At 32.8% G+C, this 22,475-nt stretch overlaps 1 protein-coding gene across 1 annotated transcript in view; it reads left to right on the top strand.

Annotated features, from left to right (window-relative positions):
• LOC134705591 (uncharacterized) overlaps window positions 1–22,475 on the top strand; it is a 72,022-nt gene that overhangs the window by 38,516 nt on the left and 11,031 nt on the right. Inside the window, exons 15-19 of the mRNA XM_063564312.1 lie at window positions 7,409–7,560; window positions 9,303–9,526; window positions 10,250–10,376; window positions 12,663–12,708; window positions 17,214–17,404. Of these exons, the coding sequence (XP_063420382.1) occupies window positions 7,409–7,560; window positions 9,303–9,526; window positions 10,250–10,376; window positions 12,663–12,708; window positions 17,214–17,404 (740 nt within the window). The remainder of the gene's footprint in view (window positions 1–7,408; window positions 7,561–9,302; window positions 9,527–10,249; window positions 10,377–12,662; window positions 12,709–17,213; window positions 17,405–22,475) is intronic.

The following is a 22,475-nucleotide window of genomic DNA, read 5'->3' as shown; positions in this document are numbered from 1 at the left end:
GTAATTGGGGGTAGTTGACTCATTGGATGTCATACCACATCTCCTTATTGTTTTACATAATATAAATAGGAAAGCTATGCATTTGCATTATGCAGAGGCTATATTCGTACGGCACTACGCTAGGTTAAGTAAACCCGTGTAGCAATACAGTATGAATAATCTCCGTGCATTACACTGAGTACATTCTTATAACATTTTATTAGGTAAATTTTTAAAGCATCGAAAATGATGCGACCTAATTCTCATAAGGTCGCATTCTTATATCATTAATTTTACACTAATTAATTTAAAGCATTACACTATATTCATCGATATTTAAAGCATTTGCCTATACAAGTTTTATTGCATAACACTGGGTATGTTCCAGTCTTTATTGCACTAGGTACGTCGATCTCAAAAGGATCATATAAGGTGTAAGGTTTTCATTTTGAATATACATGTATGAAATATCTGTGACGGGTAGTTATACCAAATACTCTGATCTTTTATATTTTGTTAAAATGTATACATAAGCGAGTCCTTCTTTTTAACCTCATTGCGGTCTAAAAAATTAAACACTTCAAATTTCCCAGACCATCATCTCGGATGGCCTCTGTTATGAACAAAACTTTGGTATCCATCTTGGTTACTCTACCAGCTTTTCTGTTAGAAGGTGTTGGTTCACTCGTCTCATATTATTTATTTTTCTGTGAAACCCTGCATCCGCACACCATCCACCTTAGCCGTCCTGCGTTGTAGTTACAACCGTCAGCATCATGTCTACCGACCAGTTCCATTCTACCACCAACCTCACTGAAGAAACCGCCCATACCTTGAAGAAAAGAAAAACCCGCGACGAAGATATGGAGGATAATACAACCGCACCCGCAACCGCACCCACTCCTACTAACCATCCAAAGAGAAAAACTTAGTCCACTTTAGAACCTTACGGAAATTGAACATTAAATTCATCTGCAGCCAGAACCACCTACAATACCTCGAACACATCTACCAAGATTTACGATTCCCAGAATTGCGGCGATCATACACTTCACCTTTTACTAATTCAATGGAAGCAATACCTCCCTCGGAGCGAAGCCAGTTGAATTGGTACGGGATGGCCAATGGGGTGTTGTCCAATTTGGAAATGAACTGACATTTTATGAGCCACTTCCATCATTTCTACAATATTACCACTAGAAACTTAACTTTTATTCTTGCTACATTATGAACACTATTTTACATTTTCACTTTCACTTTTATTCTTTTACGTCATTTTAAATACAACCGCATTATATACACTTTATGAACATGTAAACTCTGTAATATTGTCCCGATGACGCCGCATTAGCGGCGAAACATGTCGACTAAATAAAACTATCACCTTGCGGTAACCTAGATGTTGTTGTCTCTACATATTATAAAACTTCCTATTGTATAAAAAAGAAGATGTGGTATGATTGCCAATGAGACAACTTTCCACAAAAGACCAAAATGACACAGACATTAACAACTATAGGTAACTGTACGGCCTTTAACAATGAGCAGAGCCCATACCGCATAGTCAGCTATGAAAGGCCCAGATAAGGCAAAGTAAAACAATTCAAACGAGAAAACTAACGGCCTTATTTATGTAAAAAAATTAACGAAAAACAAATATGTAACACATAAACAAACGACAAACACTGAATTAAAGGCGCCTGAAATTATTGTATTTATTGTTTACTTGTTCTCGTCCTGAACATGCATTAACTATTTGCCACTGGACGTTAAGCAACCAACAATCAATCAATCAATTTAAATCCTTAAATGTGGATTTTTAACAAATAATGCATGGAACAAACAAATATTTTTTCTTATGTTACTGAAACTTTATTCAGCAAACATTACATCATTCTTTATCATTTAGTCAGTAAAGAAAAGGGAAAGTGATCGAGATGGGAAATTTTGTAAAATAAAATATGTTTTGGCAGGGATGGGTCTTGAGAAACTGTAAACATGACTAACGAAATGACTACAGTGTGCAAATTCTCAGATTGACAACATGAAAATATGAAGAAAATAGTTCTACTTTTTTAAATCCAAACATGCAGAAGTAAGATTGAAAACGAGTTGTATACCCGATCCTAATATTAAAACCGATCAATTCATTCTGACAACACTGTGTTAACCAGGGCACATTCAAACTCAATATTTGATTCATAAAAGAATTAAACAATCCATATAAGCATTAAAAAAAGGTTCTGAAATCACTCTAATGTAAAAAAGATGAAATTAGAGTCTACGGTAAATTTCTTTCATTAGCGGTAAATTTATTTACAAACTTGCATTTTCTTTTGCAACAGAAATATTCTTTAAAATTAGTTAGTTCGACGTCGCCGCATTATTTCAATGTTCCAGGCAAAAAAACCAAACTTCAACAAGTACGGTTGCTAAGGACTTTCTTTGCACTGATGGATTCATCTTTCATTTTTTAATCGTATATCAATTTAAAAAAAAGATCTATTGACCAACAAAATAGAAAATCTTAATAATGTAAAAATGTCTGCTAATTTTTATGATTTTCCCTATATATCTTTTGTATTTTTGGAGTGTCATGCTGTTAATTTTAACGGCTCGTATCTCAAAAACGAAAACAGTTACCCCCTTTTTAGCTCACCTGACCTGAAAGGTCAAGTGAGCTTTTCTCATCACTTGGCGTCCGTCGTCCGTCGTCCGTAAACTTTTACAAAAATCTTCTCCTCTGAAACTACTGGGCTAAATTTAACCAAACTTGGCCACAATCATCATTGGGGTATCTAGTTTAAAAAATGTGTCCGGTGACCCATCCACCCAACCAAGATGGCTGCCATGGCTAAAAATAGAACATAGGGGTAAAATGCAGTTTTTGGCTTATAACTCAAAAACCAAAGCATTTAGAGCAAATCTGACAAAGGGTTTAAATTGTTTATCAGGTCAAGATCTATCTGCCCTGAAATTTTCAGATGAATCTGACTACTCGTTGATAGGTTGCTGCCCCTGAATTGGTTATTTTAAGGAAATTTTGCAGTTTTTGGTTATTATCTTGAATACTATTATAGATAGAGATAAACTGTAAACAGCAATAATGTTCACCAAAGTAAAACCTACAAATAAGTCAACATGACCAACATTGTCAGTCAACCCCTTAAGGAGTAATTGCCCTTTATAGTCAATTTTATAACAAATTTTCGTCAGTTTTTGTAACTTGTACAAAAATCTTCTTCTCTGAAACTACATGGCCAAATTAAACCAAACTTGGCCATAATTATCATTGTGGTATATAGTTTAAAAAATGTGTCTGATGACACTGCCTTCCAAACAAAATGGCAGACATGGCTAGAATTAGAACATAGTGGTAAAATGCAGTTTTTGATTTATATCTTTAAAACTAAGACATTTAGGGCAAATCTTTCAAGATTTAAATGTCAATCAGAATAAGATCTATCCCCTCGCAAATTTTCAGATGAATCTGACAACTCGTTGTTGGGTTGCTGCCCTAAAATTGGTAATTTTAAGGAAATTTTTCAGTTTTTTTTTGTTTTTTTTGTTGTTTTTTTTGGTTATTATCTTGAATACTATTATATACTAAATTATTTAAATTACCACATGGTTAAAATATAAATTATTTAATGCCCAAAAAGGCGCAAGCCAGGGCCGACCGTGCAAGGGCTGTATAGCCAGTCAAGGTTGTTAAAAACATCCATTTGTACTATTATAGATAGAGATAAACTGTAAACAGCAATTTTGTTCAGCAAAGTAAGATCTACAAATAAGTCAAACATGATAAAAATTGTAAGAATAACCCTTAAGGAGTTATTGTCCTTTATAGTCAATTTTGAACAACTTTTTGTCATTTTTGTAACTTGTTGTAACTTGAAATCTTCTTTTCTAAAACTATGGGCCATATTAAACTAAATGTGGCCACAATCATTATTATGGTATCTATTTAAAAAAGTGTCTAATGACCCCACCTACTAACCAAGATGATCGACATCAGTAAATACAGTAACAGGTGAGCGACACTAGTTTTATTTTATTTTCTAATGTAATTTTACAAAAAGAATTTAAAAAAAGTCCATTGTGTAGTTTAATTATGTACACTTTGCCTTAAAAACAAAAGATTGAGCAATGCAAACCCAATAAAAATATTTGTGTGGTTATGCAGTTGTAAACTAGAAATCTACTGGCTGCCTTGCCATCTGCTAAATAACCATGTTTGTGGTACACAACCTAATCAGATTGCATTAAAAAAAACAAATCTTCTTACAAAACATGTGCCTGCAGCCAACCAGAAATTGCGTTATAATAATAATATGCTGACCTTCAATCATGTGTGCTTAACTTGTTGACCTTAAAATGTGTGTGATATAAAAAGAACAAAGTAAAAAAACATGCTGTCTTGTGATAGCCTTAGTGTATTGACATGTTAACCAGTCCATGTGTGGAAAATTCCACTGGTTGACATATATATATATGCATGACACAATCCAGGGCATTATCAATCTAGAGAAATTTAAACAAAATATATTTATGACACTTCTCTATAATATATCATACAAACTTAAAAGTAATAACAAATGTAAAAATGTTTTCATCCAGGAAACCCTTAAAAGTCTAAAGAAATTAAAATAATGTCAGATGGAATGTAATAAAATGAAATGCTCCTTAGCACACTAGACAAGACTTTAAATAAAAATATGTTCTATAACAATCAGATCTGTTCTGCTAAAAATAAAGTCATTCTTTTTTATAAACAATAGCTACGGAACAGTTGTTGAAAAATCATGGACAAAGTATTAGTGTAGTGCATTTTATGTTTACGGAAGTTTCAGTAAATCATTGAACAGTTCATTTACATTGACACCTTGCAATGATTCATTAAATGATTGTGTGCTGTTTCCTTTTTGGGTTGTTTTCAAATGTTTTGGCTTAAAAGTATTGCACGGCAAGGATCTGCTAAATGGCAAAGGCTGTGTTTTCTGTTCCTTAGCAGATGCATATAGAGTATTTTATCAAACATTTAGTTCTTCCATTGCTGCTTTGAAATTTTCTCCTGGAAGTGCTAAAACATTCATCATTCACAATGTCAATCTTTTTTTTGTACAGTGGAGCCTTTAAATATCTATTTTAATTTAGAACCTGTACTTATACATCTCTTTATTGTGTGGACTGGTTCTTCAAATAATACATCCCTCTAGATTTGTTGTGTTGGTACTTATACATCACTCCATCGTGTCATTTTGTGTTTCTTTGTTAAAACAAATTATAAATGAATTTAAACTCACATTATGAAAGTTTTATATGAATTGAACAATATTTTTTTCAATATCACAAAAATTAAAATTACATTCATAAGATGTTTTTGAGCTTTTGATTTTGACATTTAATGAAGGACCTCCATTTTGAAATTCCCTTAAAGTTCGGTATGTTTATGTCCTTGCCATAGCAGAGGATGCATTAAGTTTTACCCTTGTCTGTCTGTCTGTATAAATTGTATATATATATGTACATACATCCATAAATCCCAAAATTTGTTTAGTTTGTATTAAACAATTATTTTGAAACTTATACACAAGACTTATTACCACAAAATACTGATCAAGTTTGAATTTTGGTGGAGCCATTTGAACAGTTTTAGAGTTATGTCCCTATACAAGTGGAAAAATTGCTGAATTTTTTGTTTCAGTTTTCTAACTTAAGTTTGCCTAAACAAATTTTGTTTTTATTTCAATTCTCTATGTTTGCTTCAACCAAATGTTATAAAACTTATAAACAGTATTATATCAATTACTACAAAACTCATATCATTTAAAAATTTGGTTAGGGTCAACTTCACCATTCTTCAGTTATGTACCTTTCTAACTTTATATGATATGCAAGCAGGGGTTTCATCATTGTCCCATGGACACATTTTTTTGTTATTTTACTTTTCCAGATGTCTGCAAGAGGGGGAAATTTTTGTTGACAATGATGTTGACTTAAAGTCTTTGTATTTTCAAATACTATTTTGATCTAGCCCTTATACTAAATATTTATCCCATAGCTCAAAGGGCAATAAGCTAATAACTGAGCATCATGTTATTTAAATTCTTTGATTCCAATCAAGAAATCTGTCATTGCTTCATTAAAACTAAAAGTACATTTTGATTTTCTAGAGTAACCCCTTTCAAAGAAATAAACCTTGGCTGAATATTGCAATAAATACCTTGTGACAACATTTTATGACTGTATTGTGTATTGTTGTAAGCATTTTGTATGTTATTAGGGATATATTTTTATGCCCCATTTATGGGTGTTATGTTTTCTAGTCTGTGTGTCCATTTGTTCATCTGTCTGTTCGTTCTTTCATCCATCCGTCTGTCCTGCATCAGGTAAAAGTTTTTGGTCAAGGTAATTTTTGATGCAGTTGAAGTTACGTCAACTTGAAACTTAGTATTCATGTCCCTTATGATATGATCTTTTTAATTTGAATGCCAAATTAGAGATTTTGGTCCACTGAACATAGAAAATGATATTACGAATGGGGCATCTGTGTACTATGGACACATTCTTGTTTTGTCATCTTTCAATAATTTCAGGTAGCTCAGTCATGGGACTGGGAGTATAATCTGAACAGCCCTGGCAATATATTCATTTATCTTACCTCCTATACATTTCTATTCCATATAAGGTAGTAGGGAGCCGGGGCTTATTTCATACATGGTTAGTAGTGGTGTTACGTCCCTTTAGAAAAACAAAACAGTACTGAGATAAAAATCTAAGGTTTCAACAGACAAAGAAATTGATGATTAAGATATTAATAAATTGATAAAATACATTTAAATCCAACAAGTTGTCATTGTTGGCATCTGTTTCTGTTGGATCAATGGAAGTAGTTTCTTAATCATGTTATTGCTTACTGTATTGAAGACTTGTTCATTTTGATAGGTCACTAGTCTAAATTTCACATTTTAAGATAGTCAGTAAGATAAATTCGTTACATAGTGTGCAAGTGACGTAATACAGTATATATGGGGTCAGTAAATTCCATATATACAGTATTAGGTCTCTTGCACACTATGTAACTATTAATATTACCAAGGGTGTGTACTCAAAGCGTTTGTAGATAATCATATTAGGATTGTTAATATTTAGTATTAATGTTAATTACTTTCAGATCATGTATCATAAATCTGTTTTGAACCTTATCATTAAAGGTCATTGTTACAACTCTTTCTGGAATTCCTATTTATTCTTATTGTTGTTTATTACTGTACCTATAAATTCTATTTGCAGAATTGAAATACTTCCTAACTAAATTGTTGTGATCAAACAATATATATAGTAGTTATATCAATGACATCATATGGTATGGTTCAACGTAGGAATAAAATTCATTGACATTAATGTGATATAAATTTATTTCTAGGCCATACAATTCATCTCTGGCTGTGACTCTGAAGTTAACATCTAGAAATTTTAACCAGTACAAAGACCTTAGTGGTAAACTTGAGAAAGCTATTAAATTGAAAGCCTGTCCATTTACTGATGTTGCTTTAAGATCATTTGAATTTGTGGAAAGTGAGTATTGGATTTTGTCCATTAGACAGACAAAATTGTTCCTCAACTACTAAACAAATGAATAAAAGGGGACTTGAGATATACATCAATAAGATAGCAACTCACTTATTTAAAAATAAACATTAGAGGTAAGAGATCATGATATACTGTAAACCAAAATATTTTTCGCGGATACTTTACTTCGCGATTTACCCTTTCTTGACCACTAGTGGCTATTTAATTTTGTGTTTTCTGATTCACTTGATGAAGTTAAATAACCCCTACAGAAAAAAAAAGTTGAGGGCCAGTTGATGGCCATTTGGTGGACAGTTAAGGGCTAGCTGTTTTAAACAAAATAGTTGAGAGCTAGGTGTTGACCATCTTAGCTAAACTCAAACCTGGCTAAGCACTGTATGTTTGAGAGATGTCGCTCAACTGGCCTTCAACTGAAGCTGGCCATTAAGTTGAGGAAAAGTTGAGCAATTGATCTTTGATTTTCATATAGTTGAGCAAAAGTTGAGCATTCATTCAGATTTTGATTTTTTTTATAGTTGAGCCAAAGTTGAGCTATTAGAAATATGACCTGGTAATATAAATGTTATGTGCCATCTGTTTTCTCTGTGTATAGTGCAAATGGACAGAAAGTACTATTATAAATGTACACAAAGTTTGAGGTGAAATTAATGGAAGCATAATAGCTAGTACAGTACATTCTATTGAAAATATACTATTTTCTTTGTAAAAGTGTTGTGCGCAGCACAGAACATTTCAGTACAGATTAAGCATGGAATTTATTAAAAATTTCAATAACAAGAAATCAAGCAAATTCCATAATTAAAAATAATTCCAAGTTCAAATAATAGCCTGTTAATGGATGTAGATAAAAAAAAAAGTTACAAAATAATATGACATGATGACTCTTGGATTTAGGAATATTGATGTTTTAACACATATTTCTGGAAACATCTTTTTGTAAGTACATTGGATTAGAATTTCCATTTTAAATAAGTGTATATGCTCTTTTAGTTTAAAATAGTGATATTTAAAGTGTCTTCTTAACTTTTTAGAGTGAAGAAAAAATTGAGACAATATATTTATGCATTAATTTATATATGTGTAGACATATTTATCTTATTATTAAGACATTTTGTTTTAGAAAGTATTACTAATGAAATAAGAATATTCTGATATAACAAATTTGGTATAAAACATATTTACAAAATGTCAACAGTGAATTGAACTGAAGCTTTCGTGAAAAAATAAAAATTAGAAATGGCAAATGGTTAGGTTTGAGACTTAGAAGAATCAATCACATTTTTTCTAGCGATTATAGAAAGAAATGGCTCATGCAAGCTACAGATTTATTAGATTGTTTTACATTTATCTTATGGTGGGTAAAATAGAACAGCCACACACAAGGCATACCTACTCTCACTTTATTTTTTAAATAACTGAATTAATTTGTACTATTAGAATCAAAATAATTCATGGAAGCCATAGACATGATAGATTTGTTGTAAATTTACACATGGCCTAGGCCAAGATATTCGAATCATATTCTGAGTGTTAGCTAGGGATAAAACAAAAGAATATCTCTGCGTGTGAATTCAATTATGCCTAGATCAAAGGTATACAGTACACAAGGTGCATAATAATATCACATCAAAATGTTTTTGATCTGAAATTTTATGTAAGAGTTGCCACTGGATGTTAAACAGCCATCCATCTGTGTATTTTTATCTTGTTTTTTTATTGTATTGCAGATAAAAATTTGAAACCTTTATCTGAAACTTTTGACTTGCGTTTGATGATTGTTCTATTAAGAAATCTTACTCAATTGGACATTGCTGACAGATTGCCTTTTGGTGACAATAAATCTATAGGTGCTGATATATCTAGGATTAAATTTTTTCGGATTAAGTTTTTACACTCAGAGAAAGTTATTACAAAAGGACAGTTTGAAGATATATGGGATGGACTAGAGATGGTAAGTACCAATAGATACAGGACGATGTGGTATGAGTGCCAATGAGACAACTCATCATCCAAGTCGCAACTTGTAACAGTAAACCACTATAGGTCAATGTACAGCCTTCAACACAGAGTATGTGCTCACACCGAACAGTAAGCTAAAAAGGGACAAATGTATTTTCAGATGCATTTCAGTTCAGGAGATGTGGTCTGCTATGAATGAACTGCAGTGTCATATATATCTTTCATATCGTGAATAAATATAATAGTACAGAAGTTCAGTATATATAATTATGAAGTGAACTGTTAATTGTATTTGATATATGTGCCAAATTGGAGTTTTGATTCAGATATGATGGTTCACTGAACCATAGCTTTTAGGTCCTTATGATTTTTTTTACAATTTGCAGACCATTTATTGAGCTCTTAGGTCCTTATGATATTTTATTACAATTTGCATGCAGACCATAGATGGTCAGCAGCGTTATAATAGGAAATATCGACACATATTCTTGTTTATCTTAATTTCTGTGTAATTTTTTTCATAGTTTAAAAAAAAATGTGTCATGATTTGATATATTGATAGGGTCATAAAAACAAATCAATAGACAGGCTAGGTATGATCTTTGTTACACAAATATTTGTAGTCTATTTCTTCCAATGCAAAATCCAAAGATATGAAGAATCTATTTAAACCATGCATCTTGAACATTTTTTAGTATAGTTATTTCGTTTTCAGCCACTAAATAGACTTAGTGATAACAAATATAAATCAATGATGATCAAGTTGAAAAAGAAGAAACAAATAAGTGAAAAAATATCAAAAGAGTTAGAGCAGAGGTTACACCCTGATGCAGGTCTATCAGGTAAATTCAAATGTTAAATGAGTTAGTATCAAAGTTGCTTAGTATTTCTCAATTCAAAAGTTGCTAAGAATTGTTCAATTCAAAAGTTGCTAAGAATTGCTCAATTCAAAAGTTGCTTAGTATTGCTTAATTCAGGAGTTGCTTAGTATTGCCTAATTTAGGAGTTGCTTAGTATTGCTTAATTTAGGAGTTGCTTAGTATTGCTCAATACAAAAGTTGCTTAGTATTGCTCAGTTCAATTTTCAATCAGCATTAGAATTAGTATTTAATTTTAAGTCCTGGAAAGAAAGACTAATATAAAAATGAAATTCTAGAGAATCCTTTTCATGCCAAATAGAACATGAAGTAGAGTTAAACCAAATAGATACATGCATCAGAGGGTATGCATGTAACATGTTATTTCAAACTTCTAACTAGTGTTTATGACCCGGAAATTGACTGACCAGGTTATAGAAAATTGGAAATTCCCCAATAATTGTATTGGCTGTCTAAACTACACAAAACCCACTCCATTTGATCTAAACTTTTTTAAAATAACTGTTCTACAAATAATCTGTTCTGTTGCCATTACTTCTATTGAAGAATTTTGTTTTAAATAAAGCATATATAAAATAGTAAAACTATTTTTGGAGTGTTTTGGATGAATAATATGCTTTTGATGGGCAGTTCAATTCACTTGATGTTTATGTTTTTTAACATTGAACACTACGATACCACACAATATCTTATCAAACTCAAAACCATTGTGTTCACTTTTTATAGTTTCCTGAAGTTACATTGAAATGCAGGATTGTCAATAAATGCAAACTATTGCAAAACTTCAAATACTATTTATGAAAATAATACTTTTAAAAAAGTAAAAAGCTTGGCAACATTGTCATAATTATATTGATGTCAAATGTAACGCACCAAGCTTTCCACTAAAGAAGTAGGTCCAGTAAGACCCCTTTTGACCCGGAAATATAATAGTTTTACAAAATTGTTTTAAAAAATGTAAACTTTTAGTTATTTTTTGGAAAGTAGAATGCCTCTGCCACATAGATATGGGCTGTTTTTGACAGTACAATGCACATATATGGGGTACTAGCATCATTAAGTCATGCTAAATTACTGAAATCTTCACTATTTTAGCATTTTAGTTAAATTTTAGACGGTTTTCATTGTATTCATTCTTAATATTAAAACGTAAGTTGCATTTGATGATAAAACATAAAATATATAAAGGTTGAGGGTGAACACGGATGCGGCCACTTTCCTTTTTTGACAAAAACCATCTGAAAAGTGACATTTTTTAGCATATTTGATAGATTTTTCATATTTAAGCTTGAATTGGATTTTTTTTAAATGAGTAAATCAGTTAAAATCTTACACAGAAACTAATTCAATCAACTGAAATAGACACTTGAGTGTTTAAAAGGGTGTCCAAAATCTTTCGTCATATAAACCTTAAATTTGAGGTTAAGATAGGCCCTTACCTACTCCTTTATGTGATAAATCGTCAAAATAGATAATATGCATTTATGCTTTAAGACTTTTGAGCCTCTTTAAGACAATTAGATTTTGATACAATAATGAAACTTGGCATGTTTTTTGCCAAGGAGTCTCAAGGTGTAGGAAGGCAACATCACAGTGAAACTTAGGCAGCAACCATTTGTTTTTTTCGGGGGGGGGGGGGGGGGGGGGGGGCTTTAGCTTTTTGTTTCAAGTTTTTGGAGAAAAAATAATTTGTTTTTGATTCTGAGAAAAAAAAATTGTTTGTTTCACCCTCAGCTATATGTAATGCTAAAATTGAAAAAAAGAAATTGTTTTCGACTTGTCGCCAAAAAAATAGATTGTTTTTCGAGTTTGTCCAGAAAAAAAAATCTAGAGCCCCCTCCCCCCGAAAATCAAATGGTTGCTGCCTTAGCCATCAATCCCTAAGCATAAATGTTCAAAAATTGTTTCAGCTCTCAACTTTAGAACACCATGCAGTTCGGAAACGAATAATTTAGCAATGTTTAATGATTATTGTTAGCATTAGCATTATTTGAACAGAATAACCTGATTTCTTCTAATTTGATTTAGTGATTCATTGTTGGTTGGCAAATATTTCATGTATGTTCATGACATTCATCTTTTCATCTGCATCCCATAATTTGATTGTTCACTTGAATATCTTGGGAATCGGGTTGTCAGCAGACTTTTCAAAAGTATTGGTTGTATAGGAATAATCATAAAAAATTGTGTATGAACTGAAAATGTTCTCTAGATTGAGTATTTATAAAATCTTCTTTTTTATTAATTCAGATGAAGATGAGATTGACAGTGGTGGAGACGAAGTACATAAAGATAGGTAAATTTATTTATATAATTATAGTTATAATATTTTGTGTAAAGTAATTTCCCTTGTAGTTCGAGCCTTAATTGGAAACCAAAGGAACTACTTCAGTTTTGATGAAAAGGTGAAACTAAGGCATGCCATTCTTTGCTGTTATATCAGTATACATGTAGTTATACCCCACGCAACAAACAACAAATGGAAGTTTTTAACGACCTTGACTGGCTATACAGCCCTTGCACGGTTGGTACGCAACAGTTGCGTAGGGTATAATGTTTTTGACCCGTTCGTCCGTTCATCAGTCCCTCCGTCAGTCCTGTTTCTTGTCATCACAACTCCTCTCAAACCACACTACAGAATTTCACAAAACCTTTTTTAGATAAAATGGACATATTATGTAGTTGTGCATATTGACAGGAAATTACGTTTCAATTTTTTCTAGGATTTAAGCCCCTTTGAACTTATTTGCTTCAATGTACTGCTGCAACAGTTTGCCATCGCAACTCCTCTGAAACCACACAGCAGAATTTCATGAAACCTTTTTAGATAATAAGGACATACTATCTAGATCTGAAAATCGTCAGGAAATTAAGATTCAATTTTTTTTTGAAGGAGTTACGCCCCTTTGAACTTATTTACTTTAATGTACTTCTGCAACAGTTTGTCATCTCAACTCCTTTAAAACTACACAACAGAATTTCATGAAAATTTTTGTGATAATAAGGACATACAATGAAGATGTGCATATCGACAAGAAATTATGATTCGAATTTTTTTCTAGGAGTTACACCTCTTTGAACTTATTTACATTAAGGTACTACTTCAACAGTTTGTCATCTCAACTCCTCTGAAACCACACAACAGAGTTTCATGAAACTTTGTAGATAATAAGGACATATTATGTAGATGAGCATATCGACAGAAAATTGCGATTCATTTTTAGCTCACCTTTCCTAAAAGGAAATGTGAGATTTTCTCATCACTTGGCGTCGTCGTTGTCTGTCGTCGTTAACAATTTTTCAAACATCTTCTCCTCTGAAACTACTGAATGGATTTGGATGAAACTTGGCATGATTATTCCTTGGATTATCCTGCACAAAGTTTGTGCTTCGATTTTTGATCTGTCCAAAACATGGCCGCCCTAAGTTTGTGCTTCAATTTTTGATCCGTCAAAAAACATGGCCGCCGTTACTTAAAATAGAACATAGGGGTCAAATGCAGTTTTTGGCTTATATTTCGAAAACGAAAACATTTAGATAAATCTGACATGGGGTTAAAATGTTCATTAGGTCAAGATCTATCAGCCCTGCAATTTTCAGATGAATCAAACAACCCATTGTTGGGTTGCTTCCACTTTACTGGTAATTTTAAGGAAATTTTTCAGTTTTTGGTCATTATCTTGAATATTATTATAGATAAAGATAAACTGTAAACAGCAAAAATGATCAGCAAAGTAAGATCTACAAATAAGTTAAAATGACCAAAATGGTCAACTGACCCCTTAAGGGATTATTGTCCTTTAATGACATTTTTTTAAATTTGTTCATCATATTTGCTAACTTTAAAAAATCTTCTCCTCTAAAACTACTCAACCAATTTCAACCAAACTTCAACTGAATGATCAGTAGGGTGTATAAAATAAAGTTTGTGTTTTATTTCCCATTTTGTTTAAAAACATGGCCGTCATGGCTAAAAATAGAACACAGGGTAAAATGCAGTTTTTGGCTTATATCTCAAAAACTCCAGCATTTAGGGCAAATAAGACAAGAAGTTAAAGTATTTATTAGGTCATGGTCAACCTATCCTGAAATTTTCAGCCGAATTAGGTTACTGGTTTTTCAGGTATAATGCCCCTGAATTGATGATTTTAAAGAAATTTTGCAGTTTTTGGTTATTATCTTGAATAGTGTTATAGATACAGATAAACTGATAATAGCAAAAATGTTAAGCAAAGTAAGATCTACAAATAAGTCAATTTGACCAAAATTGTCAATTGACCCCTTAAAGAGTTATTGCCTTTTAAAGACTTTTTCACAATTTGTTCATCATGTTGACTTACTTTAAAAAATCTTCTCCTTTGAAACTACTGTTACTGTATCAATTTCAGCCAAACTTAGGCTAAATTAGTTTCAGAGTATCTAGTATAAATTATATATTTTATTTCCTTGTATGTCAAGAAACATAGCTCCTATGGCTACAATAGAACATAGGAGAAAATGATTTATTTTTTTTTGCTTTTGAAGAAAATAGGACAATTCAAAGAACATTTAAATAAATTGAAAAGCCAAAATAATCATTGATGAGAGATTTAACCCCAAAAAATTAAGGTGAGCGATTCAGGCTCTTGAGAGCCTCTTGTTTTTCTAGGAGTTACACCCTTTTGAACTTATATGCTTCAATGTACTTCTGCAACAGTTTTGTAGATAATAAGGACATACTATGTACATGTGCATATTGGCAGGAAATTATTACATATATTCAATATTTTTTCTTATACAATTTGTTTTTCTTACACTTATTTAATTTCTCCAATGACAATGTGGGGACGTAGGGCACTCACTAAACTTGTTTAATTTTAAATATAATAGGCGAGAAAACGGTTTATTATATGGTTGCAAAGTTTTAGAAATATTAAGAAAAACAGTGTTCCGGGAGATAACTCTTACATAGAAAAGCATTCGGTTTTGCAAAAGTAGATACAAAAGTGTACAAACTGTATAATCATGATAATATCATATTCCAAATTACTAAGCGATATCTTGCAAACCATCAATACAGCAAAGGAAAAAAAATAGGTGGGAAAAAAAATCAGAAGAAAACCAATAGATCTGTCCACAGAAACGTGGCAAGACCTAACTACAAAAAGTCCAACAGAAACCATGAAGAATGCATGAGCTCACTATAATGCATCAGCACTTCATACATACTTTAGACCAGAAGCTATCTTATTATCCACTAATATTGCACCCAAGGACTGCATGCCCATGGTCATATAACCCGAATATAAACATGAATATATGAATATAAATATTAATAGATAGTAAGCACATGCAATAGGATTTTATGTTAAAGGTTAAAAATATATGTTTGCCATCAAGAATGATTTTTGTGAGTAGAGCAGGATCAGAGAATGAGATGGTTATTCCTGCTGGCTCCTTGTTTCACTTTTCAATATTGGCATTCTTTTCTTTTTAATGGATGAGGGACATGGTGAATATGCACCTTTCTCTCCCTAGATCTTAAATCAAAAGTTTGCATAAATACTAATTCAAATGAGTTGAATTATTGAAACTTTCTACATTTCCATCCTATTTTAAATACCATCAGATGGAAAATATGCCATTATATTTTCCATCAGAGGTAAAAATTCCATCAAATTTTCCATAAAAAAAGTTGTGCTGGAATTAAGGTCAAATACATTGTATTTCATATTTCCATCAAGTTCAAATAAAATTTTATATTTCCATCATTCTTTGATAGATTATTTTGTCTAAGGATGGAATTCCATCAAAGACAATCAAATTTCCATCAATTGTTCATGGGGGTTTCAAGGTACACAGGAATTTGCCACAAAGTTGGTTATCACATGCAAAAAACATCAATTTTGACAATTTTTCGTCGCCTGTCTTAACCTGGAAGACTGAGGAATGCTGATAGATGTTTTCATCTGTGGTTTGCATGTAGAGTAGCCCCCCAGTGAACACTTTAACCAAAACAGTTCTTAGGTCAAAATGAATCTGATATTGGTACAGAAGTGAGAAAAAAAACTAATTTTTACCAAAATCCCGATTTTTTATTTCAACTAGTACTAGACCTGCCACCAGAAGTAGTCGTTTCCTAGTCGTATTTCAATGATAAACTTGATCAGTAGTTATATGTCTTTAGGTTTATACTACTTGTTGGAGTTTTAGGCCTCAGAACTTTGTGTGTCAGATATGGAAGGGATGCCCACATCTAAAAATAAAAACAGTTTTTATCTGATTTCCATTTTTAAAGTCAGTATTTAAGCTCAAAATGAATATTAAAATGGAGAAATGTGATTATAACAATGTATAAATGGTGTAAGATTTAGATAACATGCATTCTCTATGAAATAAATGTCATAGAGTTGACCTTCAAAATTATGGAGAGCCATTGGAGCCAAATAACGTTATTCTGGGTACAGCTGTAATATTATGGCCCCAGCATGGTAAGGGTTAATTTCCAATAAAAATAACATGTATATAAATCTTGACAGTTATTACAACTAAGCTTTAGTGCTTTCCAACAAGATTAAAAAAGCCCCTTTATGAACTTAGTTTTGTCCAACCTTTTGACTTTAGTCGAAAAAGCAAGACATAGTGATCCTACATTCCATCTGTCGTCATTGTGGGAGGCATCCACAAATATTCACTCTGGTTAAAGTTTTTGAAATTTAAATAACTTTCTTAAACTATCCTTGATTTCTGCCAAACTTGGACAGAAGCTTATTTATGATTTTATAAGTTAAGAAATGTCATTGCTTTTATTTACATTAACAGTGATACTGACGAAGAAGAAGAGAGAGCTATTCAGATTAACAGAATGGTTAATAAAGCTGCTAGAGTTAAATTTGACCAAGAGTTTCCTCCAGATAGACTTCACACAATAATTAGTAGAAAGAAAACAACTTTGGAAGATTACAAAGAAAGGAAACAAATCACACCAACACAACTAGAAGCTTTATTGAATGGTACCTATTTCCTATTTTAGTTAATAAAAGTATAAGCTGTCTTAATACCTTTGGTGATAAGTAGAACATATATGTAGGGAATTGTTAGAAGACATTGCCTATTAAGTCCTTCACAGAAGCTGATTAAATTTAGTTTGAGCCAAACATATAGCTGAAAGTATTCTGAAGGTAAGTTTTAAATGTTTGTTTATTGATGTTTGAGGCTCCCACAGGGTACTCCCCTCAGGTGGCAAAAATTAAATTGGTCGTGAGATCGTTTTTAGGCAGTTAAGCTGCCTTATGCGAGCACCCTGGATTTGTGTTTAGTTTAAACATATTTGTTTATAGTGGATTGGGAAACAAGTTTTACAACTTATATTAATCCCTTTCCACTTTGCGGGTGCGAGTGCTGCCTTGTAGCGGCATTAGCCTACTCTTTTTCGAAATCTCCAAGGGTGTCTTTAACGTGCAAGAGATATGGCTCTCTCTTAACACGGGTCAGCCACTTATCGTCCCCGTCCGACGGACTATCATCGTTTCCTTAAGACCATACTCGCAAATGGTGTCAAGGGAGAGCCGAAAATTGAGTTCCTGAAATAAGTGCCATTGTTATCATCTAGCTGGCTACTATATTATTTATAACTTATTGGACAGTTTTTTAATACTTTTCATTCTGGATTACAAAAAATATGATCAGAAAAACCTTAAATGATCGTCGATTTTCCCAAAAGTTTTGAAGTTGCACATAGGAAGTAGAGCACATAAGAAATTCTTATGTAGTTTATTATCCGTGAGCTTTTGGCTAAGATGTCAAAGAACAAATGTATGAAATATTTAATCGCCGAAAATCTCTAAAGACAAGTAGTTAAGATTTCCCAAATTGAAAAACTCGTAGGAATATTGTTTGTCATCAATACGTAGTCAACTTCTTATATATACGTCAGTAGTCTATAATATAAGCTCTGACTGCAATTTGAATTAGAAGACGAAATTTTCGTATCTTTTTAATTTGGACGCAGGGGTTCATATTAGCGGTGGTCTGATGTCTGTGACCTTCCACTTTTGCAGTCGGACTGATGGATGAAATGGGAATTAAAACACAAACTTTATTCTAGATACCCTAAGGAATCAATCAGATGAAGTTTGGTTTGAATTGGTTCAGTAGTTTCAGAGGAGAAGATTTTTGTAAAAGTTAACAACAACGGACGCAGGACGACGCCGGACGCCAAGTGATGAGAAAAGCTCACTTGGCCTTTAAATGAAAAATAGGGGTAGTCCTTAGGGTCACCCCACACCCTCTTGTGTGTATTTTGAGAACTTGTAAAAGATTAAGATACCAATGCCTAAACCATATTCATTCCTGTTTTTCATTTCAAAAAGATTGAATGACATGCAAGGTCAATCTCATAGGTGACACATATGCATATCACTTTGCTAGACCCTAACACCTGTCATTTTATTCCAAATATAGACATCATGGACTTGGGGTGAAGGTGGGAGTCATATACATTTACTATGGACATTTCCGTCAGACCTCACCATTAATCCCTGTAGTAGTAAACATTTGTCTGATTTGTGTCTCATAACTTTTGTACTGTAAAACACAAACTCAGTTTTCTTTCCAGGGAAGCAAAAAACAAATCATGTATGGTAATGAAAAATAAATAGTTTAATTTGTTGCTGAATAATTCACAAAAATACAGTTTTGAAGAAAAAAGAACATCCATTCACAAGAAATTTTATTGTGAGCACTGTATTTTGGAATGAAGAGATATCCCAAATATAGATGTATACCAACATTATCAACATTAAACATATATTTGTACCTATTTTTTAAAAACACAGCTCGTGCCCCCTGTGCCCCTGGTAAATCTGCCACTGGTTGTTGCAAACTCCATTAGAAATTTGAATTGAAATCAGTTTTGGAATAAAGGAAAGAGGGATGTAACAAAAAAAATTTGCTGTGTCAACTATTTAATCACACTCCAAATTTAGAGCTGAATCCAGCTTGAATGTTGTGTCCAACCGTTCAGGGTTCAACCTCTGCGGTCGTATAAAGCTGCGCCATGCGGAGCATCTGGTTGGTTATTATCTTGAATATTATTATGGATGGAGAGAAACTGTAAACAGCAATAATGTTCAGCAAAGTAAGATCTACAAATAAGTCAACATGACCGAAATTGTCATTTGACTCCTTAAGGAGTTATTGCCCTTTATAGTCAATTTTTAACTATTTTAAGCTCACCAGGCCCGAAGGGCCAAGTGAGCTTTTCTCATCACTTGGCGTCCGTCGTTGGTCGTCCAGCGTTAACTTTTACAAAAATCTTCTTCTCTGAAACTACTGGGCCAAATTGAACCAAACTTGGCCACAATCATTGTTGATGTATCTAGTTTAAAATTTGTGTTTTTTGACCAGGTCAATTAACAAAGATGGCTGCCATGGCTAAAAATAGAACATAGGGGTAGAATGCAGTTTTTGGTTTATAACTCAAAAACCAAAGCATTTAGAGCAAATCTGACATGGGGTAAAATTGTTGATCAGGTCAAGATCTATCTGCCCTGAAATTTTCAGATGAATCAGACAACCCATTGTTGGGTTGCTGCCCCTAAATTGGTAATTTTAAAGAAATTTTACTGTTTTTGGTTATTATCTTGAATATTATTATAAATGGAGATAAACTGTAAACAGCAATAATGTTCAGCGAAGTAAGATTTACAAATAAGTCAACATGACCAAAATGGTCAGTTGACCCCTTTAGGAGGTAATGGCCTTTATAGTCAATTTTAACCCTTTTTCGTAAATCTTAGTTAACTTTTACAAAAATCTTCTTCTCTGAAACTACTGGGCCAAATTTTATCAAATATAGCCAGAATCATTATTAGGCTATCTAGTTTAAAATTTGTTGTTAGGTTGCTACCCCTAAATTGGTAATTTTAAGGAAATTTTGCTGTTTTGGGTTATTATCTTGAATATTATTATAGATAGAGATAAACTGTAAACAGCAATAATGTACAGCAATTTAAGACTAAAAAATAAGTTAAAATTTCCAAAATGGTCAATTGACCCCCTACGAAGTTATTGTCCTTTATAATCAATTTTAACAATTTTCATAAAATTTGTAAATTTCTCTAACATTTTCCACTGAAACTACAGTCCCTGTTTATTATAGATAGAGATAATTGTAAGCAGCAAGAATGTTCAGTAAAGTAAGATGTACAAACACATCACAATCACCTAATCACAATTTTGTCATCAACTGTCTGCTTCCTTTGTTTAATTCACATATACCAAGGTGAGCGACACAGGCTCTTTAGAGCCTCTAGTTCAAAAATATTTGTAAATTTTTGTAAATTTTTAGAAAATATTTTCCACTGTAACTACTGGGCCATGTTCATTGTAGATAGAGATAATTGTAGCAACAAGAATGTTCAGTAAAGTAAGATCTAAAAACACATCACCATCACCAAAACACAATTTGTCATGAATTTATCTGTGTCCATTGTTAAATATGCACATAGACCAAGGTGACCAACACAGGCTCTTGAGAGCCTCTAGTTTCATTTGGTAAACTGTTCCATATTTGAGAACTGTTTTCTTTGAATTTTTTGAATTTGGTCAATGTGTTTTTGATGATATGGATCCCATACTGGGGTATTCTAGTTTGGGCCTTACTAGAGTTTTGTATGCTTGCTCTTTGATGCTTTTAGAGCCGATTTGTAGGTTTCTGTGGAGGGAACCAAGGATTATGCTGGCTGTTCTGGTAATGTTGTTGATGTATTCTCCCCAGTATAGTTTGCTTGTGTTGGTGCAACCTAAGGTAATTAATTGAGGTTTCATGTTTTTTTTACATCGCCATGCAATATATTTTCCCAATTAATAGGCTTTTTCTTTCTGGAGACAGTCAGCTCGCAACACTTTTCTGGGTGAAACTCCATCTTCAACCTTTCCTCCCATAGTGCCAGTTTCTTTAGGTCTGACTGTAGTTGTCGACCATCAGTAACTGAGGTTATGGCTAGGTAGACTTCTGTGTCATCAGCAAAGAGGTGAACTGTTAAATTTTTGGCATCGCTAGGTCATTCATGTAAAACAAACAGACTAGAGCCTAGAACTGACCCTTTATATTCATATTGAGCAGTCCTCAGAACTCTTATAAAATCACTGGGGATGTAGAGCTGGATTTACCTACTGAGATACTTTGAACACAATCTATAGATAGGTTGATGGCAACCAGGAAATGTCGGAAAATCAAACATTTCAACTTAAACCTGACAAAGAAAATCAAACATTTTACTTAAACCTGGAAGACAGGGGTGTCCGGCCCGGCGCTTATTTCAACTATGATCCAACTTTTATTTAGTTTTGATTGTATAAAGTTATAAAATATAATATGCTTTATTGTTGTACTTATGCATGTATAACATGTGCTTTTTTAGCTCACCTGGCCCGAAGGGCCAAGTTAGCTTTTCTCATCACTTGGCGTCCGTCGGCGTCCGTCGGCGTCCGTCATCCTGTGTCCGTCATCGTTAACTTTTACAAAAATCTTCTCCTCTGAAACTGCTTGGCCAAATTAATCCAAACTTGGCCATAATCATCATTGGGGTATCTCGTTTAAAAATTGTGTGGTGTGACCGCGCCAACCAACCAAGATGGCCGCCAAGGCTAAAAATAGAACATAGGGGTAAAATGCAGTTTTTGGCTTATAACTCAAAAACCAAAGCATTTAGAGCAAATCTGATATGATGTAAAAATGTTTATCAGGTCAAGATCTATCTGCCCTGAAATTTTCAGATGAATCAGACAACCTGTTGTTGGGTTGCTGCCCCTAAATTGGTAATTTTAGGGAAATTTTGCTGTTTTTGGTTATTATCTTGAATATTATTATAGATAGAGATAAACTGTTAACAACAATAATGTTCGGCAAAGTAAGATCTACAAATTAGTCAACATAATCAAAGTGGTCAGTTGACCCTTTAGGAGTTATTGCCCTTTATAGTCAATTTTTAACCATTTTTTTGTAAATCTTAGTAATCTTTTACAAAAATCTTCTTCTCTGAAACTACCAGGCCAAATTTAAACAAACTTGGCCGCAAT

This window comes from Mytilus trossulus, chromosome 2 (assembly GCF_036588685.1).
Source record: "Mytilus trossulus isolate FHL-02 chromosome 2, PNRI_Mtr1.1.1.hap1, whole genome shotgun sequence".
Classification (NCBI taxonomy): Eukaryota; Metazoa; Mollusca; class Bivalvia; order Mytilida; family Mytilidae; genus Mytilus; species Mytilus trossulus.
The sequence above is the reverse complement of the archived record's forward strand: the minus strand, read 5'-3'. Positions and strand labels throughout refer to the sequence as shown.